Source organism: Saccostrea cucullata, unplaced genomic scaffold (genome assembly GCF_032062105.1).
Source record: "Saccostrea cucullata isolate Sc308-1 unplaced genomic scaffold, CSIRO_AGI_Scuc_v1 ctg1382, whole genome shotgun sequence".
NCBI lineage: Eukaryota > Metazoa > Mollusca > Bivalvia > Ostreida > Ostreidae > Saccostrea > Saccostrea cuccullata.
Genome location: NW_026931734.1, coordinates 92,368 through 113,239, shown reverse-complemented (window position 1 = coordinate 113,239; position 20,872 = coordinate 92,368). Strand labels below are relative to the sequence as shown.

The window sequence follows — 20,872 nt, the reverse complement described above, 5'->3', positions numbered from 1 at the left end:
TTTTTTATGCTATAATTCATTTCCACTAATAATCAATAGAGATCTTTTCTCAAACCAAAACCTGACCCAAGGGCCATGCATTTTACAAATTTGGCAGAGGATTCATAGCTTATCAGGATCATGCCGACAATTTGACTACTGGGTAATTGATAGCCAGGAGAAGACAATATTGAGATTTGCAGGAATTTGTATGGTTTGGCCTAATCCTGAGGCCCAAGAAGGGCAGAGATAGGAAAGTTCACTATTTTCATTTCCCTTCAGCTACTGATGTTTTGTAACAAAATTTATGGAAATTGGTTCTGTGGTTCTAAAAATGAGTTGATAGAAATGTTTAAAAGAATAAAACTAACTGATAACAAAAGTATAACAACAAACTTCACATGAAGACTGATGAAAAAACATAACAATATGTCAAGTTAGCAACTTGTTTAACCTATTAAAATCTCAAAATAACCAAGGGAGCTCAATCAGATGTAAGGTGGGACACTCTATTACAGTGTACAAGTTTTAACATCCAAGATAAAACAAAATCAGTAGAACACTATAAATACTGAGACATCAAATGAATGAAGAAAATAACTAGCCGATCTCTTGTGTTTGTAGAAGTTCTTCTACACAGCTTGTTACATCACCAGAATGTCTAGACATGACATCATATACTGCCTCTCTAGAGAGTGAGGGGAACATGTCCTGTATTTGGGTCACTTTCTCATCACCATAGTCCATCATCTTTGACTGTGATGGGAACACATCCTGTATCTGGGTCACTCTGTCTATATCAGAATCTGAGATCTTATAGTGTCCCATGATTCCCCTATCATTCCCTGTAACACATTGTTTGTCTATGTCCATTTTTGGAATAGATCTTCTTTCATAACCCATTTCTCTATCAGTTTCCAATTGTCTGTCTATCTTATTGATACACATAGGTTTTTCATTGTCTTTAGATGGAGTACGAGGTTGGAAGCCATAAGAATTATGGTACATAACCAGAGGTTCCTTTTCACTGTCTTCCCACCAGTCACCTCTTGTCTCTACACTTTCTGAATTGTCACTTGCTACAACCTGTGTGGTCTTCTGGCTAGCTGATCTTACAGAATGATTTCTGAGTGGAACTATTTTAGATGGTGTCCAATCCTCATCAGGATCAATTTCAACATAGTCATAAGACTTGTCCCTTCCATTATATAGGCCATCCTTCACTCCCAGCTCTGTAGTTCTTTCCTTCTTGGTTATCAGTATCTTTTTACCAAACATTCCCTCATCCTGATCACTCTTAATGTTTCTTTTTAGATTAATGTGTTTGGTTTGAGTTACATTACTTTCCCTCCGTTCTTCATCAGAACATCTTGTTGTCTTCATGTTTCTCTGTCTTGTCTGCGTACTACAGGGAATGTCTGGGAGCCAATCCGGGTCTTCCATATCGCCATCATTGTCAGTAACACAAATCTTGCTATCTAAATCATCATGTTCATCATTTTCTGACAAAGTCCATGAAGTTTTATCAATTTTACAATGAGGCATACAAATTATGCTGTCATTTGAATCTTCACTATTTTTGTTTTTTACATGATTTTCATAGACCCTGGATTCTTTCCCGTCTGTGGAAGGCTTGTCTTTAGAGGTTGACGGGTGAACTTCTTCATCACTGTCATCAATATTTATAACACTCGAGTCCTGCTTACACTTCTCCCATTCCAACTCAAACATCACATCAAATTTTCCCTTCTTCACTCTGATAAAAAGAGAGACAATTCCTATAAAATCTGGTAAATCATTCTTTATCAAAAGCTTTTCAAACTAACAATATAATAGAAAATATTCAGGAATTTTTTTTTTCATATTTTGATCATAAACCTTAAAGATACTTGGACACAGATTTGAAGTTAATATTTTCTCATTTTTTCTGTATAATATCACGAATTATATATTTCAATAGCATTTCACACAAAAATTAATTAAAAATCTTATTTCGTTTAAAAGTTATAAAAACTTTAAATTTTTTGGCGGGTTTGATTGACACATCCTTGCACTTTCACAAATTTTAACTTTATTCTTAATCCTTAGGAAAAATGGCAATTTTGATGTGTTTTAATGAGAAATATTAAAACTTTTATCAAGAAAAACTAGAACTGTCCAATAGGGACGAATACCCCCCGCTGGGTTTTTCAGAGAATGTGCCAATTCAAAAATACTTTATGGATCTAGAGGTGTTCACAATTTACTTACAAAAATTTGCAGTGAAATATAATTGCTCATCATGTTTCTTAATGAATGAAACAAAGGTGCAACCAAATGAAACATCAATACTAATACATTGTAATTCCATTGTAACATTATTTTTTTTTATTTAATTTTTTTATTTCTGCATTAAAAAAATATATCGCAATTTATATGTGTTATGTCACTCTGCAAACTGATTGTTGAAAAAAAATCATATTATACAAAATCAAATTAATCTTGATAACTTTATATCAAATTCATTTGAAAATAAAGAGCAGGTCATCCAGTAATGAAGTGCTTTGACAGACAATAAATTACAATTAAGAGAATAAGAGAAGAGAGATCTTTAATTCTTGTGCCTGATTCCCAGAAGATTACACATGGTTGATAATGAGATGCCTTAATGTTCAACTTCCCACACCAAACTCATTAATTTATCTTTAACTGGATGCATGTCCAGTCATTATTCCCAACAGACAAATGAAATTACATTATCTTCTGTGCAATGTAAAAACTGTTTTTAACACTTGATGATTTTTTTTTTCTAAGTTTGTATGAGTAGTTTTAAGCTGTAGTATTTTTGTACAGATATTCTAGATTCTATGTCTCAAACCTTATGAGCCCAAAATGAACAAGTCAATTAAAATAAAAAATAAAACCTGTAAAATGCAAAAAAATGATTAAAAAGAGTTGAAAATTCCAATTGCACACCTTCATATGGTGAATAATAAGTGTACAAATTTTCAGATTAATCCTTGCAATAGTTCCTGAGAAACGGTCCGGACAAAATCACAAAATAAAAATGAAAAAACACCTGTAAAATTCAAAATAATAATCGAATCAAGATGAAAATATCAGGTGCACAACCTCATATGGTGAATTATATTTGTACAAATTTTCAGACAAATCCTTCCAATAGTTTCTGAGTAATGGTCCGGACAAAATCTCGTCTACAGACGGACAGACGGACATGGTGATTCCAATATACCCCCCCCCTAAACTTCGTTTGCGGGGGGTATAAATAATTTTATTCAGAGTAGAAATGTTAGAAAGCAAAACACCTTCACAAGTATCGTCATTCCGAACTAAGAGATGCGTACAGAGTTTAGCAAATCGAGCACACTCGTGTTATGTACACAGTTTTTGTAAACAGGGCTCGAGTTCTGTTACTGTTTATATTTAGAATTCACCGGGTGCGTTCAGTCGTCACAGTCTGCTTACCACAACTGCACGGACTGACAATATATTGTGTGTCTGTTTTGCTTTCGAACGTGTCTACTCTGAATTTTCTGGATTATAGTATTAAAATTTTTCATTTATACAAAACGAGATTGCCACTTTTCCTAAGGATTAAGAATAAAACTAAATTTGTGAGACTGCAAGGATATGTCAATCAAACCCGCCGACAAATTTGAAATTTCAATATCTTTTAAACGAAATAAGATTTTTAATTAATTTTTGTGTGAAATGCTATTACAATATATAAGTCGTAATATTATAGAGAAAATAATAACTTCAAATCTGTGTCCAAGTACCTTTAAATATTTTCTGAAAGACTAAAACATTTGTCCTGATCATGACTCTCTTTTTACTTACTTTTGATCTAAATCTACGGTAATTGATTCTAAAATGGCTACGGTTTCCAGTATACTGTCTGTGTGCAGAACTTGAAGGTCTGGATGACTTTTCAGGTCAACAATGGCATTCTGCAGGTATAAACATTGATTGAAATAAAAGAATTCAGAGGAAAAAACAAACACAAGGTAAAGTATGATTATATCAAGAAAAAGATGGAAGAATTAAGAAATAGTGAAATGTTAAGACTATATTTAAGCAATTGAATGTGACCAAAGAATTAACTTCAATGCTTATGTGATTGTTTGTCATGCAATTATAGGATTAAAATAATGAAATTGAGTTTGTCATAGTTTGACCTGAATTGACCTTTAAAACTACAGAGTGTAGTTTGTCTTACCTTGATCTCGGTCACGCTAGTACTTTTCTTACCTGGACCAGCATAAAACCCCAGGTAAAAAGATAATAGTGTCATGACCTGGGTAAATTTTCATTCTTACCTTCACCTTGATCATGTTAGTCTTACTATATTAATTTTAGTCTTGCTAGTATGCTTTTCTCTGGCCTAGGTCAGACAGGCCAGTTGTTCTTACCTGAACCTGTATAGAACCTCTATATTTATTATGAATGACTTGAGTTAGGTTAGAACTCTTGTTTCAGTTGTTTGTCTTACCTTGACCTGGGTCAGGCTTGGGTTCTTGCACATGCCCACACCATTACATCTGTCCTTACACTTCATAACATACTGTTCTGGTTCTCCCTCTATGACATAGAACAGGTCACATGGAAGGTCATAGGTCATGAACTCATTTTTCCATTCCACCATTTTTTGTACCTGACTCCAGAATCTCCCTTCTTTGAGTGTTCTTGCCAGGTCATCTGCCAGGATAAGAATAATACACTGTTCATTTAATACAAGAGGCCCAGGGGCCACAGCGCTCACCTGAGCACATTAGCCAGGAAAAAGCACATATCAGATCAGAACTGAAAGTTTACTGGGGGGGGGGGGGGGGGGCTTAAATTTTAACCCCCCAGGGGTTCATGATTTGAACAAACTAGAATCTACACTACCTGAAGATGATTCCATATTAATATCACTAATCATAGCTTTGAAGTACTTGAAAAGATGATTTTAAAAGGTTTCCCTATAAATCCCTATGTAAAACTTGGGTTGGCCATTTTGGCCCCACCCTAGCCCCGGGGTCATGATTTGAACAGACTTGAATCTACACTACCTGAGGATGATTCCACATGAGTTTCATCTTTCCTGGCCCAGTGGTTCTGGAGAAGAAGATTTTTAAAGATTTTTCCTATATATTCCTATGTAAAACTTGGGTCGGCCATTTTGGCCCCACCCTAGCCCCGGGGGTCATAATTTGAACAAACTTGAATCTACACTACCTGAGGATGATTCCACATGAGTTTCATCTTTCCTAGCCCAGTGGTTCTTGAGAAGAAGGTTTTTAAAGATTTTTCCTATATATCCCTATGTAAAACTTGGGTCGGCCATTTTGGCCCCACCCTAGCCTCGGGGGTCATGATTTGAACAAACTTGAATCTACACTACCTGAGGATGATTCCACATGAGTTTCATCTTTCCTGGCCCAGTGGTTCTTGAGAAGAAGATTTTTAAAGATTTTTCCTATATATTCCTATGTAAAACTTGGGTCGGCCATTTTGGCCCCACCCTAGCCCCGGGGGTCATGATTTGAACAAATTTGAATCTACACTACCTGAGGATGATTCCACATGAGTTTCATCTTTCCTGGCCCAGTGGTTCTTGAGAAGAAGATTTTTAAAGATTTTTCCTATATATTCCTATGTAAAACTTGGGTCGGCCATTTTGGCCCCACCCTAGCCCCGGGGGTCATGATTTGAACAAAATTGAATCTACATTACCTGAGGATGATTCCACATGAGTTTCATCTTTCCTGGCCCAGTGGTTCTTGAGAAGAAGATTTTTTTAAAATGCCATTAATTTTTCTCTAATTCATAATTATCTCCCCTTGGAAAAGGGCATGGCCCTTCATTTGAACAAACTTGAATCCCCTTTACCCAAGGATGCTTTGTGGCAAGTTTGGTTGAAATTGGCCCAGCGGTTCTTGAGAAGAAGTCGAAAATGTGAAAAGTTTACGGACAGACAGACGGACAGACAGACAGATGGACAGACGGACGCCGGACAAAATGTGATCAGAAAAGCTCACTTGAGCCTTCGGCTCAGGTGAGCTAAAAATGATTCCTCATGCAATCAAGAAGAATAAAATTTTTATCCCTTATTGCAAAAATAAACAACTTTACTCTCAAACTAAGTTGGAAGGCTTGTGATGATATTTTGTTTTATTATACCTTTACTGTAATTACTCTATATAAAATTAATACCATAAAACTCATTTCCCTGAGTAGAGCTTATTTCCCTCATCTGAAGACTACTCCCTGGAAAATCAGAGCTACTCCCTGGGACTACTCTCTTATGAATATTCATTAGTAATTTTAACCAATCAAATTGTTCAAGGAATCTCGAGACTGTGACGTCATGTTATTAGCAATGTAACTATGACATCAAAACATTTTGACATATGCGATGTCAAAATCATACTTGAATTCTAGGAAAATAAAGACAATGATAATTCTTCGAAATGTCAGTGAAAATGCTTTTCATTATAAAAATAATTTAATTGTTTTAGGACACGGTGCATTATTTATCATACAATCTGTTAAACCGCATGTATTTGTAATTATTCCTCTACAGTTTTTTTTTAAATGTCGGAATATCTGGTAAAAAAAAAAATTTAATCGCCTATGAGTATTTCGGTATAATAAAAGTTATGGAATGGGTACAAGAGAAATAGCAAGTTTATGGTCCCCCTCAGCAGAAAACTATTTCCCTTGGGGAACCATAAATTTGCTATTTCTCTTGTACCCATTCCTAACTGTACACTATGGTATGAAACCTTATTCATTATGAGTTTATTTTCACATAAAAATAATAAATGGTGCACATAATAAAATTAAAGATACATGTATTAATTAACCAACCTACAGTATAATGCATATTTCCGAGATTTAATATATCATTTAGGGAAGTTTTTTTTATAATACTGTCATCAAATGGTCTATGAGGTCTTAAAAATCTTCAAGTTCACAAGTTGTTTCCCTTACTAAATCAATCCTCAGCCCTAAAGTCAATAAACTCTATTGTACCTGCTCTCTTCCTCTCCACCAGACAAGGTAGGGCCCTCTCCTCCCCCTGATGACGCCATCGCCAGCAGTAGTCACCCGACTTAAGTCTCCTGGTTCTGTAGATCATTCCAGCATTGTCCAACATCTCTCCCAGCTAAATATATCAATAAAGAGCATTACAATAAACACATATATTATAAAATATTTGATTAAAACAAGAGACCATAACAATATCATACTGAAAGAATATTGTTGTAAAAAATTTTTAAAAATTAATGGATATATTTAAAACTCCCAAACTGGCCACAGGTAGTGCAATGTAGAAGCATCTTTTTTGGATCTGAAACCTCAACTAATGGCCTAAATTAAATTGTATTTCAAGTACCTGATAACATTTAAAAGAAAAATTAGCATATTTTACCCTCCATGACAGTGATTTTAAATATTTTGTTTGGAACAGCATTTTGCTTCAACATAGTTTTTTGGTCAATAATAAATTACAGTGAATCACAATATGAGAACATTCCTGGTGAGTTTTTATTGTTAAATAAGCTATTGTGAGTACCGTAATTTTCGGGTCATAGGTCGATGGGGTATATAGGTCGAAAGGCTCATTTTCAGCCTTAATTTTTGAAAAATCCTAAGATAGGACGAACTTACTATATAGGACGAGGCTTTGTTTCCCGTTTTCTAAAGATTCTTACGCAGATACAACGTATCAGAACAGGTAAACCTCTAGAATTACCGGGGTTATTCCGTGACATGAACGTATCAAGAAAACAAACAGGTATTTTAATGAGTACAGCATTTAAATAAAGTTTTTAAAAAAATGTAGTTAAAACTTCGTTGAATTGTGTTACTACTTATTTTTCTTCAACTTGCCTGTTCAATGCCTCCGTAGTTTCATACTGTTGTTAAACCAGAGGCAAAAATAACACGTAAATACGTTCTTATTTTACAGCTATAATTCGGGAAATACCCGAGAACAAAGAATAATAATTCTGATTTCAGAACAACTTGGACACATTCTTAATATATTTTATTCAGACATTATTTACCGGTGGACGACAATTGCTTCGATGTCCGCCATTTTCAGTTTTGTTCTTCAGGGATTTGCTAAAACCCGCAAACGACCATTGAATGTATATATAAAGCAACAGTAAAGAATTGAAATAATATTACCACGCTATAAGTTTAATTATATATTTAATTGAGAGTACCGGTACATTCACAATTTGACAGTCATTATGAATTTCATGGCTTTGTTTGTTCAATGATGTGTAACACTAATACCCTATAACGGCACATGGATTTGCTAATCATGCCCTGCGGGTATTAAACCAACACAGGTGTTAAAGCCTTTGCGTGTACACACAGTGTAAATCCTTTTATCTGTGAGACAAATAAAATTCTGTTAGAAGCCAATCTTTGTATAGCGCTAATTCGTTTGACCGGTATTATAATTAAATAAAATAAAAAATATATAGTAATGACTATCGGTTTATTTGGTAATTAAATTTAGGAATTGACTGGCAACAATTTATTTCACTCATTTTACACTTAAAATAAATATAAGACTGTCACAATAAATAAAATTAATACTATTTCAATTTATCAATCTACTAATAAATGGTAAAACACTACATTTGTGATCTTGAAAAATTTTTCCGTATTTTAAATTTTGATACGGTTGCGGTTTTACTTTTAGTACACGGTAGCGACTTCCTAACTTCACAAGATGGCTACCGCATGGATAAAACGTTGAGGAATTATTTAGTTGATGAAGCACAGTTTTTTCCTTTGTCATCAACGGATATGTAATGGAATTTATTTTGTAAGAAAGCTATAGAATAAATATTTTATTGTTTACCTGGGCATTAATTTTTCTGCGTAAAATAATGAAAAAAGTTATGAAAGTAGCACAGATTTGCTTTGAAATTGACGTAAATTTTATTGATTTTTGGGCATTTTTCGTAAACTTGAGCCTTAGAAAGGTCGAATTCATATACTGGTCGACCTCAGCGGCTCTGCGGAAAAAAGTATCGACCTATAATCCGAAAATTACGGTAGCTTTTTACTGACCTGGATAAGGTTTCCCTGTTCACCTCCTAACTCTGATGTGTCCACTAACATCACAACTCTGTAAGTACAGTATTTAATCAAATTTCTAATTTATAATCAACAGGCTAAAGGTATAACCTATTGAAAGTACAATGTATCTTCAGTTCTAAAAAATTAGTATACTAATTTTTAAGTAAAAACGTAGTAGGTACCCATCCTGCCCTGTATCATTTCCAAGACGACAGTCTGTTCCCGTCTGGTCACACTGCCATGGTAACCGTGAGTTCGTCTTTCCCTCCCAGGGTGTGGATGTGACAGAAAAAGAGTCACAAGCTGAGGGTTTCTTCTGGAAACATTCAGAAGTGCCTGATGACAAATCTAAGGATTTCTCTGGTAAAACCCTACTATGTCCAGTGTTCAATTTGGGATAAGCCTTTGGCAAGGTGAGACTGGGGTTAGAGACGTTTCCATTGGTTCCAGCTGAAGCTGTACAAGACTTACCTGTGGTGATGTGAGATAATAAAATTCAACTTCATTATTTTTTTTTTTTAATGACTTTGCGGAAAATAATCAAGGTGTAAATTTCCATATATCTGGTTTGAGTCTGAGGTAAATTATGAGATGTACAATGCATAGTTTCTCTCACACAAAAAGCAAATATATAAAGTGCTAATGCATGATGCACTCTAGCATGTAGTTAATCTTGTTAATATTGTAGATCATTAGTATTTACATATGTAAGACCTTATTTCACAAGATAGGTACTTGGTACTTTAAAATTGTGACAGAATTTTCACAAATTTGCTCTCATATGAAGGAAAATAAACATTATACAGCAGATATTTTTCACCCGAAGAATCATCAACTTACTGTGATACACATACTAGGAAAACCAGAATATCAAACAGTTGTACAAACCTAGCAATGTGAGGGCTACTTCACGGCCTTCAGGTAAGAGGTGATACACAGGTAATTTTTTGTAGAATCTACGCTTGACATAGCCACGTTTGATGAGGACCTCAACTCTCCACCACGCTTGACAAAAACCTGACAAATTAAATTTTATCTTTACAACAATGAAAATATTTTTTTAATATACAATTAAAAATTTTAAAAGAGAAATTTAAAATCTGATGTTCTGAATTAAATTTTATTTTATATGACATTTTTATGTTGAGTTGAGAACATCCTCCAATAAATAACTACATTAGAGTTCTCAGATCTTCTGCTGCCAAACTTTAAAGACATTATTTCTATCTTATTAAACGCATGACAAGGTTTTGAATTCCTTTCTGTCTGTCTTAATTCAACAGTTAAGACTAGGAAAAAGACTCACCATCATGTGTGAAGTCTTCCTCACAAAGCATGGCTGCCTGAGTTTTCAGCTGTTCTTCTGAGATGTGATGGCTATCTTTTTCATTGCTATACAATTTGAGAAAAAAATCTTCAAAACTTTTTAAAGTTATGCAATGTAGTTATAAACACAAGAGGCCCATGGGCCACATTACTCACCTGAGCACTGTGGCTAGGAAAAAGTAAAAATTGGTTTTAGTCCCATGACCAATCATGGCTTTGCTATTCTTGAGAAAATGATTTTTAATGAATTTTCCCATATATGTCTATGTAAAACTTTGATTGGCCATTGTGGCCCCAACCTACCCCCAGGGGTCATGATTTGAACAAAATTGAATCTACACTACCTGAGGATGCTTCCATATAAATATGATCAATTATGGCTTTGTTATTCTTGAGAAGATTTTTAAAGAATTTTCCTATATATTTCTATGTAAAACTTTGGTCGGCCATTGTGGCCCCGCCCTACCTCCGGGGGGGGGGGGGGGGGGGGGGGGGGGGATTTTTGAACAAACTTGAATCTACACTACCTGAGGATGCTTCCATATAAATATGATCAATTATGGCTTTGTTATTCTTGTTGAGAAGATTTTTAAAAGAATTTTCCTATATGTTTCTATGTACGGGGGGGTCATGATTTGAACAAACTTTAATCTACACTACCTGAGGATGTTTTCCCATAAGTTTCAACTTTCCTGGCACAATGGTTCTTGAGAAGATTTTTAAAACATACCACCAAATTTTCACTAATTCTCAATTATCTACCCTTGAATGAGGGCGTGGGTCTTTATTTGAACAAACTTGAATCCCCTTCACCCAAGGATGCTTTGTGGCAAGCTTGGTTGAAATTATCCCAGCGGTTCTTAAGAAGAAGTCGAAAATATGAAAAGTTTACAGACAGACGGACGCCAGACAAAATGTGATCAGAAAAGCTCACTTGAGCCTTCGGCTCAGGTGAGCTAAATAGGGATTTATATCATCAATAGGCAGGAATAATTCAGAAAGATTCAATATATATACAAATGAGTGATTTGAGTAAATATGATTGAACAAGGCTTTTCTATCCTTTGTAAAACTCTGACTGCCCATTGTAGCCAACCCTTACCCATTAAAGGCATCATGATTTGAACAAACTTGAATCTACACTACCTGAGGATGCTTCCATATAAATATGATCAATTATGGCTTTGTTATTCTTGTTGAGAAGATTTTTAAATGAATTTTCCTATATGTTTCTATGTACGGGGGGTCATGATTTGAACAAACTTTAATCTACACTACCTGAGGATGTTTTCCCATAAGTTTCAACTTTCCTGGCACAATGGTTCTTGAGAAGATTTTTAAAACATACCACCAAATTTTCATTAATTCCCAATTATCTCCCCTTGAATGAGGGCGTGGCCCTTCATTTGAACAATGAATCCCCTTCACCCAAGGATGCTTTGTGGCAAGCTTGGTTGAAATTATCCCAGCGGTTCTTAAGAAAAGTCGAAAATATAAAAGTTTACAGACGACGGATGCCAGACAAAATGTGATCAGAAAAGCTCACTTGAGCCTTCGGCTCAGGTAGCTAATTTGATTTATATCATCAATATATAATAATTCAGAAAGATTCAATATATATACAAATGAGTGATTTGAGTAAATAAATTGAACAAGATTTTCTATCCTTTGTAAAACTCTGACTGCCCATTGTAGCCAACCCTTACCCATTAAAGGCATCATGATTTGAACACAATCTAAGGATGCTTCCATACAAACTGACTTATGTTGAATTTTCTGTTCTTGAGTAGATGTCTAAAGATTTCTCCTATATATGGCAATGTATATCTTTTCACCTACATGTATAGTGCCCCCTTACCTTGTGGGACATTATTTTGAACTTGAATCTACTCTGTCAGTAAGCTTTCACAATAATTTCATCTTTTCTGGCCCAGAGGTGAGGAGGGCAAAAAGGGTGACAACAAAATAGGGGCAAAATTTTGTTTTATCCAGTAATTCCCCTTAGAAGAAGGCATGGCCCTTTATTTGAATACTGTATACGGGGAAATTTTTTAAAACCCGTTTTATTTTTGCCCCTTTTGCCCTTACCTCAGTTGCGCGAATTTAAAAAGGGGAAAATTTAAAGAATACAGTATAATTTCTTAAACAAAACTGTGACTGGGTGAATTTAAAATGGGACAGAATTGTCTGCAAGTGTGAAAGGGAGAAAATAAAGTGGTGCGAAAATAACCCTGTATACAGTAACTTTAAATCACCTTTACTCGAGGATACTCTGTGCCAAGTTTGGTTGAATTGACAGCGATTCAGGACAAGATAAAATTGTTCAACTGATGTACTCTTTTAGTAGCCAAATTTTCCCATTTTTCATTTCATTTACTGGATTATTTTCTATAGAAAACCTAGTTAAGAAACAAGCACCTGTTGTCCTTGACCTGGTCCTCAGCTGTCATTAGAGCCACCAGTATGGCGCCGGCAGAACTCACAAACTTTCCCGACAAAGGGGGACTTCTGGACCAGCGATCTTCTTCTGCAAACTTCTTCAGTCTTTTGATTGTCTCTCCCCCAATCTATGGGGAAAAAAGTCAAGTAAAAATGTACTTTTTCAGAGCCAATTTCAATTTCCAAATGTTCATTATATTAATATATTTTTAAAAACATTTTGAAAAAAGATTGAGATTCAAAAATATTAATTTAAAAGGAAATGTGTAATTCTTTGCATTCCATTGCTGAATATATTAAAACCACATTCAACAATGTTCTACCTTTCCCATAATGTACCCGGTATGTATGACAAATTCAATCATTTCCGAGTAGTTTAATTAATTTAATTAGAGCAATAAATTGATATTTAAAAGCAAAGCTTGCAACACTACTCACATTCTGTAACTTTTGTGCCTGACGTGGTGATTTGATTGGTTGGGGACTCAGTTCCAGTGAGACAATGGCACGTGATGTACACTCTGCTGCAGACTTCAAGTAATGGCGTGTTCTCTGCCAACCTTCATACTGAATCAAGCCACGCAAAAATTGATGACGCTAAAATCATCAAAAACATCTGTGCATTTTCATTTTAATATATCAAAACATTCTTGATTTGGTTCATGGAATTTTTAATATATAATCAACTAATGAAGAAATGCAATCCAAAAAACTTAATGTCTCTTTAGAGAAGTGGACATTCTTTATTTCCTCTATAATATAGAGATGGGTTCTATCAGGGCTAGACAAATAGCACTGCCCGACGCTCGGGACAATCAGTTTTGGTTGGTGGGCAAGTAATTTGAGAACAGGTGCCTGCCCGCGGACAAGTTCTTTTCCAATAAACAAAAAAATCTTTTGTGTTATCGCTTTAAAAGTATCATGAATCACAGCAAAGCACTTGTTTTCACTGCTGTTGACCACTGCATCGCTGCATATGCGTACCTTGAATAGTCGGAACTCCTCTAGATTTTACCAATTAACGTATTAAAATTCAATTAAAATATGCAGATGTTGTAAAACATGGAGTTACCGATGTTGTCAAACATGGAGTTACCGATGTTGTCAAAAACATCGTATGGGAATTTAGACATTTATTGTCAAAATATTAAATTCATACTGTGAATACAGATGCTAGTGGTATTAAATTTGTTCTTGATTACTGTTCCCTGGAAATCACACAGCCATGGTGTTGATCTCTTAATTGACATGCAGTAATGTTCTGTTCACAGACTCGCGCTTGTGTTGTTTGTAGGTTTTATGAGATTGAACAGTGTCCGATATCTTCACCTTTTTCCATTAATTATTAAATAAATTAGTGTTGGCAACGAGTACCCGGTAAACCGTCGAACGATGCGAGTATCGGTTAGTAAAACTGCTATTCGGTTACTCGGATAAAATAAAGTCTACATAGTAAAGGCATAGAAAATTAATGTTTTATAATTTAAATGTATAATAACTTACACATTTCCTTAATTTGGGGTACCGTTAGACTTGATCTAGTGCACGGTTGTAGTGGATCAAATTGTTTTGATTAGTTTTCACAGTTTATATAATTGATAGCTTTGATTGCTTGGCCTAAGTTATAATTACCTCTGTCATTTGATAATTTAACGAGATGCCACCGCAGACATAATAAGCTTGGAGTTTTAACAAAAGAACAGCTGATTCAAAATCTGTTAAATCACCTAAGCTAAAAAATATTCGGAAACCAGCGATTTACTGGACACTCTACATATCACATATGTTACTATTAATTATGGAGCATGTATTAAATAATTATTCTACTTGATTGCGACATATTTCGGGGTCTGAAAAGGAAAGTGTAAAACGGTGATTGACGATGACGTATTTATTTGTCTTCTTCGTGTGTCGAATTCCCTATTTTCTTTATTTTAAAATCGTAAATACATGTATATGGTGATATCGCATGTGTGTATTGTAAATATAATGTCCCTATACAGTGTATTTGTGCATTACTACTACCAGTAAGTATAGAATAAGATAAAAGATGATACTTTTACCACAAAATTTCAGCTTTCCTGGTACTCGATCTTGAAGATGAAGATTTTTAAAGATTTGCCAACACTAAAATAAATACTTCATTACTCTTAGTGTATTGTTTAGGTGTCTCACTCAAGAAATAATTTAATATCAATACTTCAATTCTATGTAATTTAAGAAAAAGGTGGGACAAGCAAATTTTTTGGTAGGACAAGTAGTTTTACGATAGTAACCTGTCCGAGGGCAAGTACTGCAAAATTCTATTTGTCTACCCTTGTTCTATCATTTTAAGAAACATTTAATGACAACAGTGCATAATTTAATAATATACCGGTATGTACAAGTGCATTGAACAAAAGAATTCATGAACTTCTTCACAATGAAACTTAGAAAAGTTTTTTTATCTTTAGGACCATCATCACATTAGTTTGGACTTTCAGTGGGGCGTGGCATTCTCGGCGCTACGTAATGGCGAATACTAGTAGATTCTAATTGGTTAAGAAATTAATAACATCAGGAACTTTAAATTGTTGTTGACAATGATGAGATGACTTATACCCCACCTCTGTGCCGTGAGAGAACTTATAATTGGCTATTTACTAAACCAGTTGACATTCGGCCGAATTTCATTCCTATGTATATTTCAACATAGTTAGAATGATCTAACTGTGTCTCGGTACAAGCCTTCACCACAGTTAGAATACGTCCCATATACTTGCAAGTTGCAATGTAGCAAATCTGAGCTGATCTGCTCCGAAACGATTTTGAAGAATATAAAAGGATCTGCACTGGAAACAACTACCAAATTAATCAAAATAACCTTTTTGAGATTGCTTATGCCTTTTACCCCAGAAAATAATCCATATAAAGACGAAAATCAATTAATTTTCTCAACGTTTTTCTCTCGCTTCAAATTTATCTGCCATGTTTACATTCGGATTTCTCTAGATTGCTCGTAGTAAATGCACTGAGTTATAGTGAGTATGGGTTATCGCCCATGTTTCTTTTGCTACATTACGAATACACGGAATGAATTCTATCGTTAAACCGGGTCCGTAGGACAATATCATTTTTAGTGCTGGGTATCGCGCCGGAAAAATCGTATTGCGATATATTGCAATATTATATTTTGTATTGCAATATATCACGATATAACTATTTAATAAATTTTTGCTTTTCGTCAAGGTTAAATGAAAACACTGACTCAAATTACATGTATTCTTGAGTTGATATTCCAATTGCCTGATCGCGTTATGTCGACGCAAGCGGCAAGATAAGTTTTTTTGTAGCACAACTTGTTGAATTCAATTAAGTTGTAATACTCAGATTCAGCTTTAACATGAAGGGGTTTCATATAACAGTTGTCGTTTCGTTTTTGAAAGAGTCAGGTCTCGGATTTCTGATCACACTTCATGTCGCTTGCCGCCATATTTTACCTTGAAAAGGGCAAATAACTCTTTTTGTAACAATTTATAGCATATCGAACCCGAACCGGTATTCACAAAAAATACCGCGATACGTATTGTGAAGAACGAAATCGGGATACACCGGTTAACCGGTGTAACGTTGAATTTTGACCCGGGTTGAAAATTGACCCGGGGGTCATTTTTCAACGTTGAATACTGAGACTAAAGGTGTTGAATTTAGACACTAATCCGTTGAAAACTGAGTTGAATTTTGATCATGAAACCGGTTTAAAATTCAACAGCATAAAAATACATATTTATGACTGGGTTTTCACTACTGTGACTTAATTCATAGGTATGAGGCCCCGTTTTGGTATTTACTGCAAAAAGTAATATCCCCTATTTGAATAAGTGATATCACCTGTTCCAATAGATGATAACACCTATTTGATTTGAATTTGTGATATCACCAATGTAAAGGTGATATCGCCTATTCGAATGGGCGATATCACCTTTTCCCATCAAACAGCTGTAGTTTCTTTTTGCTTACAAATTAATTTATTTAATTCACTTATATATCATGTTATCAACAAGAAAATCGTAGAAAACGCATGAAAACTGGGTAGTCCGAATTTTCTTGGTTCCAGTGGTAATCTATATACAATGTATTACAGGGAGCATTCATTATTGACTGTTGTAAGAAACTCAAATAGGTTATATCACCATTACGAATAGGTGATAGCACTTATTCAAATAGGTGATATCACCTTTTATTCTAAGCTCTCTGACTTGATCACATGATTAAGTATATAACAGCATAAAGACTTGAATTACTATTCATAGAATCTGAAATGCATATTGACTTTATGTTTTTTTTTCTTGTGATCATATGCTATATTGCAGGAGTCCTTTTAGAAAATTTCATTAAAGTGAGTGACAGCATCCCCCCCCCCCCCCCCCCCCCCCCCCGCTTACTTTTTTTCACAGAACAAGTGTTAAAATGGAGATAATTTTTTTGTAAAAACAGAAATAGTATTGATTTCTCAATTAAAGATAATACAGAGTATATGACTTGATATTTCTGAAAAAAAAATTACTACAACTTGTATTAATATATTTTAATGTTCCGTAATTGATGAGACGTAACAATGCCTTGAAGTCTTTAATTAGGATCTACATGTGCTTTATATTAAAACATATTGGATACCTTTGTCAAAAATTGATACGAGACATAATCAAATAATCAAATTAGCATTCTGAATAACTAAATCCTCTATAATTACTCCATCAATGTATAAAACGAAACACATTTATTAAATATTAAAAAGCAACAGCTTAATTTATGCTTATCCCTAGTCTCTAAGTTCTACTTGAAGAGAGAAAACTTGTGCCTTATTCCCAAAATTTTCAAAGAAGATGGTTTTTTTGTTTCATTTAGTTTGAAAGACATTGTGGAATTGTTACATTTATGTCATTTTTTTCTAGGGGGTACTATAACATAATATTTCACAAAAAAATAAAACCTAAAATATATTTAATGCATACATGTAGATGCATGATACGTGTACATGTACATTATAAAATAGAAGATTAGAATTGATTTCGCTTGAGAACCAAACTGAACCAAAATTTATCTAATTCAAAATTTTAATACATCAGTACATAAAACGAAACTGACAAAATAAATGGTTGCTTGCCCGAATAAAAAAAAATAACGCTTATGCCAGGCTCGAACCAAAAACCTTTAGCTTCGAGTACACTGAACAGGTAGCTTAACTTTCTGAGCTATCACCGCTACACATATACAAACGTCTTTAAAAGGACAAAGACGCACCACATTGACACATTTGGATTTTTTGGGGAAAAGTTCATTTTTCGTGGTCTCTGCGTCTTCTCTCCATTTTTTTAAAAAAAAGTGTAATCGTTTCTTTGAATTAAAATACACACAACTAAAACCATGGAGAGAAGACCCAGACATAGAAAATTTTTAGAAAAATGTGTTTCAAAATGTACAATTTTGTGCCAAATGTTTGATATGGCCAATTTTCAAGTTATTTTTTAGCAAATCAAAGCTCAATTTCGGGAAAATATTTTCCGTTCCTATTGCACAGGAACCCGATAAATTGAAAAAATGTTAAAAATTTCATGTGACATGTCAATAAAATTTTCACTTTTCAATTACGCCCAGGTTCCTGCCGAATGCCCATCAAAAGCGCCCTCGTTCTTTTGTTTTGTCAATCTATGTGATAAAATGATTTATATTCGATAATAATGTGTAACTTTACATTCCTATTTAATTGAGTTTACAACCAATTCTAGTTTAATTTGTCATATTTCCCAGAATGCAATCATGACAATTATTGAAAAAGCAAAAAGAATTTTAAAAAAACATCGCATAGGAGATTATAGAGATAAAATTATGTAAATAAGATGAAAAGTTTATCGAAAGGAATCGTATTTTTTCGAATAGAAATGGATGCTAGTATGTTTTCGAACAACAACTTTATTGCATATAAACCAAATAACTATCGAATAAAAAAAATAAAATAAATCGAGTAGGAATGACAAAATTAGCGACTACATGTAGCAACCGATTGTTTTAAATATTAATGACATCGAATAGGAAACGCGTGTTTTCGAGAAAAAAAAATATGTAAATTTTATGATATATGAATCATATTGTCACATTTCCTGTAATTGGAATAGCAATTTATCGAATACAAATTACAAATAATGGAATAGAAATAAGTAATCAAATAGAATCACATTCCATAGAATAAGAATGTTTTAAAATAAGAATAATCTCATGCTCAAGTTTATGTTCCGAAAGCGATCAATTTTCAAGCCGAGACAGTCTATTGACAAATAAGTAGGGCTGTCACGGGTACCCGAAATGACCCGGAACCGCGGAACAATTCATTCGGTTCGGGTACGGTTTTGTTTTTCCGGAATTCGGTTCGGTTCCGATTTGTATAGTAGTGTAGGTTTTACTATAAAAATGGCGTCAAAAACGAGAGATTTCTTAATACATTGCAATTATAAGGTGATTTAAATAATATGGTACAATTGTTGTCTAGTCAGGAAGCTACTTTAAACTAGTTAAAATGTTGCTATTTCGAAGATTAAATGAAAATATTCTTTTTGTTGTTGAAAATAATACAAATCATTAGCTTTTATTCCATTAATTACCCGAACCGAAATACCCGAAACCGAACCTAAAAAAATCAGAACCGACCCGACCCGAAAAATTTTGGAACCGTGACAGCCCTACAAATAAGTTAATTGTTACAGGGATTTCAACAAATTATTTAAAGTCAGCATTACTTACATGCTATGGTCGCTATATTGCTCTTTTCACAAATATAACCTATCATTGGCATCATTTTCGTCGATGTGTTTCATTCTAATTTTTAGGCTATAAATTTTGTTACTTTTATACTGAATTTGACTGGATGGGATGTTCCACCCACCTGATCAATAAATATAGGGCTACTTTCTAGACTGCAGATTTTTAAAATTTTTGTTTTATGCCCTATTCGTTGTTATGTTGTTATTTATGGATGCCATGGATTTTGGAAAGTATTGTCAAAAATAAAGTTGTTATGCTTGAAGATAACTGAAATCGTGCACTGTTCAAAATGTACATGTATACACGGGGTGATACTGTATGTTTATTTCTATTATTCTTGAAAAGGGAAAAAATTGAAACCGAAATATAAATAAAGTGATGCTGATAAATCCCGTAAAACAACTTCACAGCTAAAAAAAATGTTCAAACTTTGAGGTGGGGTCAATATTCAACAGGGTCAATTTTCAACTTGTTGACGTCATCAGGTGTAAGAAAAAAAATATCAAGCTGTTGAAAAATGACCCCGGGTATAAATTCAATATGACTTTTGGTCTCAATATTCCACGTTGAAAAATGACCCCGGTTCAATATGCCGTTGAAAAATGAGAATTTTAAACGGCTTTTTCAACGTTACACCGGTAATATCGCACAGCACTAATCATTTTAACGATAGAACGTTCTATCTAATTTCAACAGTGAAGGAAAGCTGTTTAAATTTCAGAAGCTAATTAGGTAACGTCGAGAATGCCATGCCTTACTGAAAATACAAGCTAAATTGTTAATGGTATTTGTAATACCTTGATAAAGCTATATACCTTAAGCAGGGTATTGTGCTGGACCTGTATACTGCATGCGTGACTTGAGTCAAATGTTTTTATCAAATGAATAAATAATCAAAAATAAAAATGCATTTTATAATTTTTGGAGAAAATGCATATAAAAAGCTACATTGAGACATTTGAATAGCTCAATAAAGCTATAGAGCTCAATCAAGCTATAATCAAGAGATTGTTATATCTTATCAATTAATTAGGATGACAATGCCTGTCCACTTCTCAATAGCATTCCCTCCATCATATTCATCAGTACATTATGGGTCAATCAGAATACAAAAACTCTAGTTTCTCTCTCTTGAGATGATTAAGGAATGAATGCAAACCAAGTCTGGAAAATTTTCCCCAACTTTTTCGTGTGATCCCGCCATCAAGTCACATGTTAACTCATTCGATAAATTGTTTAA

The 20,872-nt window shown here is 34.1% G+C and overlaps 1 protein-coding gene across 1 annotated transcript; it reads right to left on the bottom strand.

Annotated features, from left to right (window-relative positions):
• Positions 1 to 52: 52 nt before the first annotated feature.
• On the bottom strand, positions 53 to 20,836 carry LOC134233385 (uncharacterized). The gene is made up of 11 exons (XM_062715347.1): positions 20,792 to 20,836; positions 13,273 to 13,431; positions 12,814 to 12,962; positions 10,376 to 10,461; positions 9,958 to 10,086; positions 9,252 to 9,540; positions 9,061 to 9,118; positions 7,000 to 7,132; positions 4,472 to 4,677; positions 3,820 to 3,929; positions 53 to 1,735 (listed from the first exon to the last, which is right to left on the bottom strand). The coding sequence occupies exons 1-11, from the start codon at positions 20,834 to 20,836 to the stop codon at positions 580 to 582; spliced, it is 2,520 nt and encodes an 839-aa protein (XP_062571331.1). The 3' UTR covers positions 53 to 579.
• Positions 20,837 to 20,872: the final 36 nt, after the last annotated feature.

Bases quoted from the DNA above. Each gene is read 5' to 3' on its own strand.
- LOC134233385 (XM_062715347.1), bottom strand. From the start codon at position 20,836: ATGGCGGGATCACACGAAAAAGTTGGGGAAAATTTTCCAGACTTG. The intron at 13,432-20,791 runs GTTTGCATTCAT...TGATGATTTTAG, and splicing joins GGGAAAATTTTCCAGACTTG to CGTCATCAATTTTTGCGTGG. The intron at 4,678-6,999 runs GTACAATAGAGT...TTATCCTGGCAG, and splicing joins GGTGGAGAGGAAGAGAGCAG to ATGACCTGGCAAGAACACTC.